We start from the raw sequence: 3,954 nt of genomic DNA, 5'->3' as shown, positions 1-3,954 counted from the left end.
TCTGCTATGAAAGCACATGCACCCACTGTCACACATACATACATGCAGGCAAGGCAGTCATGTAATAAATATAAATAAATGTATTTAAAAGTTGAGCACGGTAGTTCATGTTTGTGACTGTGCTGAAGAGGTAGAGACACTTAGATCCTGGGTACAGTCAGGCTGAAGTGTTGAATTTCATTTTCCTTTTCTTTTAATTTGAGACAGGGTTTCTCTGTGTGGTCCTGGTACCCTGGAACTCTTGTAGACCAGGCTGGCCTGGAACTTACAGAGATATGTCTGCCTCTGCCTCTGTCTGCAAAGGTGTGCCTGGTGAAGTTTAGAATATTTATTATTTATTTGTTTATTTATGCTTCCCAGACAAGGCTTCTTTGTGTAACCCTGGCTGTCCTAGAACTCACCGTATACACTAGGCCGGCCTTGAACTCAAAGATCCAACTACCTCTGCCTCCTAAGTGCTGGGATTAAAGGCATCTAGTGCTTCTAGAAGCATGGCTTCTAGAATATTTTTAATATTATGTTAACCGAGAAACTCACCTCTCATAGACCTAAATGTCATCTCTCTGTTTAGTTCTTCAGCCATCTACACAAGAACAGCCAGACACACGCCCTCCATCATTTTCAGAAGCCCTGAGGAAACTGTCTTGTCTTTGTCGCCATCTTCAGAGGATGCAGGGCTACCTTCCTATGAACAGGCAGTGGCACTGACCAGAAAGCACAGCATCTCGCCACCACCTCCCTATCCTGGGCCTGCAAAAGGATTTAGGGTATTTAAAAAGTCTATGTCACTCCCATCTCACTAATCCTACCTGGCCGCCTCGCTGGAAGACATTCGTTCATATGGTTGAATAATTTATTCTCCCTGAAGTAAAAAAGGTCTGCTTGTTCAGCTTTTTATGACGCACGGAAAGGAATTAAGGAATGATACACAGAGCAGAATTCACCACAGCTCTGCTTTCGTCTCGGACCTGAACTGGATTGCTAGCATCTTGGTAAGAAACTTCATCTCCATTACCTTGAAGTTAAGAAGAAAGTGCCTTTTGCAGCATATACTACTGTACTGGTTCAAAACCCCTTGCTGTATTTGGATAATGTGGTGTGAGCCTACAAACACTCAGGAGGCTTAGAGAGGTGAGAGTTCACCCTGTCTCAAAACATAGCTTGTTATGGTAGACTAATTAGAATTAGCCAAAAGGAACTGTCAATCTTAGATCATGAGATTGGGGCTTCTCTTCCCTAGGATTTCTTTTTTGACTGAAAATACTTCATGCAATTTGATGCTTGCTGTAAATCTGTTCTGATTAGTGCAGAGCATTCATCAAATTTGCAGGTCTTATTTTTTCACTCACTGTCAATCACAGTTCCATGGAGTCAAGAGGTTTCATTTGTTTTTGTTTTTTTAAAAAAATAGTATTCATGGGCTAAGAAGATGCCTCTCTTGGAAAGTGCTTGTCATGCAAATATGAGGACCTGCGTTCAATCCTCAATACCTGTGTTTGAAGCAAACAAACAACAACAACAAACAAAAGGAGCAAACAAGCAAGCAAACAAACAAATTGGAATCCTTGGGTGCACACCTGAAATCTCGGCACTGTAGGAGGGGACTCAGGAGAACCCCTGGGGTTGGTGGTAGCCACAGGAGCTGAATCAAGAACCTCCAAGTTCAGTGAAAGACTCTGTCTCAAAAATTAGGTAGAGCTAGTAAGGTGGGTGAATGCCTTTAATCCCAGCTCAAGAGGCAAAGATCTCTGGGAGTGAGTTCAAGGCCAGTCTTCTACATCGTGAGTTCCAGGACAGCTACAAAGTCTGCCTCAAAAAAAAAAAAAACAAAAAAAAAAACAAAAAACAAGGCTGGGAAGTAGTGGTGCATGCCTTTGATCACAGCACTCAGAAGGAAGAGGCAGAAAGATGTCTGTGAGCTCGAGGCCAGCTTAGTCTGCAGAGCTAGTTCTAGGACAGCTAGGGCTGCACAAAGAAACCCTGTCTCAAAAACCATTAAAAAAAAAAAAGGTGGAAAGCAATTGAAGAAGGTACCAGTATCAACTTCTGACCTCTACATGCACAAGCTCACATGCATGTACATACATGCACACAATATTGAGCTAGAAGTTTAGTAATAGAACGGAATGGTAGAGGCAAGTGGTTGAACATTTGCTTCATATGCATGAGGTCCCGGGTTTGAAGTCCCTAGCAGTATCAACTAAAGTCACCAGAAAACCTTTGCATCTTATGTGCACAGGTGAGGTTTTGTTGTTACTGCTGCTGCTGTTGTTGTTTGTTGGTGTCTATGTGTGTATTTGTGTGCGTGTCTGCCACGCACACATATGATTGAACCAAAACATATATGCTAAACACACGCTGTACAATTAAGCCAAACTCTCAGTCTCCTTGTTTCTCCTAGTACATCTTAACACACAGAAAACACACCACAGTTTTAACGGATACTTATCATAATCATAAAAATGGCCAACTCTTCCTTAAGAATGTAGAAGAGCTCAATGGAAAAACCCATGCTCAGCATATGTGCAAGAACCTGGGTCGGATCCCCAGCACCAAAACAAAACAAAAACGTAGCAGAGTATTGTGGGACCGTGAAAGGTGGTGTGGTCCCCGGTTTATAAAGTTGAGATCGATCCTGCTTGTATTTGATGAATACACCCTAGTTAAGTATCTAGAAAGTCCACATCGTATTGCAGTGTGTGCGGATGTGAGAGTGCGAGTCTTTTATGGCATTGTAATCTGCGGGACCTGATATAACATAGCAGCAGTCTCAATGCTTAGGAGGCAGAGGCATAAGGATCACAGGTTCGAGGCCAGCCTAGGCTACACACTTGGTTAAGGGTCACCTGGAATAATTAGTGAGATTTTGTCTCAGATAAAACAGAACACAAGACAGCATCATCTTCACGAAGGCAGATAAAAGGAAGACATTAGTTGTCAGAGACTGGCAAAGCTTTATCCTTTTACATTGTCAGGCTCATTGGCTGCTTGTCACAAAGAGATCATCTACCAACACTTCTATGTAATTAGAAGTGTGTTTAAGCCCCCCATATTACCCCTGAAGTTCCTCTGTTCTTCATGACGTCACTCCACCGCACCTTTTCCATTATAACTGCGTCTATGCTTTGCAAGTATTTTAATTCTCTTTTCAAAAGGTTACTAGGACTGATTGCTCGCTTTGTAATAATCAGAGTTACAGCATAACTTGTCTGAACTCCATTTGGTCGGTAAGAGCTGGGTTTGCCATGAGTGAGTCCATGTGCCTAGTCCCATCGCATACTTTACAGAATTATACTTAGGACAAATAGAGATTTAAAAAGGTGGGAGGGGTGGAGAGATTTTTTTTTTCCTGTGGTTAAAAAGCATATGCTGCTCTTCTAAGGGGCCCGTTTGTACCCAAGGACTCACATTGGGCTCCTCACAACCAACTATAACTCCATCTCCAGGGGAATCCAGTGCCTTCTTCCGGTCTTTGCAGGCACCTACACTCATGTGGCACACACACACACACACACACACACACACACACACACACACACACACACACATTAAGAATATAGTTTTTTAATTTTTTATTTTGGTTTTTTAAAGCAGGGTTTCTCCACACACCTGTGGCTGTCCTGGAACTCACTATGTAAATCAGGTTGGCCTCAAAATCAAAGATCCACCTGTCTTGCCTCCCAAGTGCTAATATAAAGTATAAGGTATGCACCACCACCCCTGGCTTTAAATATATATATGTAAAGTGTGTCTTCTTTTAAATTTACAGTGCTGGAGATCAGAGCTAGGGCCTTGCTCGTGTTGGAAAAAGCCCTACCCCTGAGCTACACACACTTCCATATCCCATCTCTTTTACCGAATCCTAATTTGAAATGTTGTATTGACTCTATGAGTCTAACCACAAAGTTAGCTTCAGGACCTGTGACAACCTCACGTTGTCCCACTAGCAACCTT

The 3,954-nt window shown here is 42.5% G+C and overlaps 1 protein-coding gene across 2 annotated transcripts in view; it reads left to right on the top strand.

Annotated features, from left to right (window-relative positions):
• Nucleotides 1-1,805, top strand: part of Prrg4 (proline rich and Gla domain 4) — a 23,567-nt gene extending 21,762 nt beyond the window's left edge. For both annotated transcript variants that reach the window (XM_032903840.1, XM_032903841.1), the window contains exon 6: nt 572-1,805. In XM_032903840.1, the coding sequence (XP_032759731.1) occupies nt 572-803 (232 nt within the window). In that variant the 3' untranslated portion in view covers nt 804-1,805. The remainder of the gene's footprint in view (nt 1-571) is intronic.
• Nucleotides 1,806-3,954: the final 2,149 nt, after the last annotated feature.

Source organism: Rattus rattus, chromosome 5 (assembly GCF_011064425.1).
Source record: "Rattus rattus isolate New Zealand chromosome 5, Rrattus_CSIRO_v1, whole genome shotgun sequence".
In the NCBI taxonomy this organism is placed as follows: domain Eukaryota; kingdom Metazoa; phylum Chordata; class Mammalia; order Rodentia; family Muridae; genus Rattus; species Rattus rattus.
The sequence above is the reverse complement of the archived record's forward strand: the minus strand, read 5'-3'. Positions and strand labels throughout refer to the sequence as shown.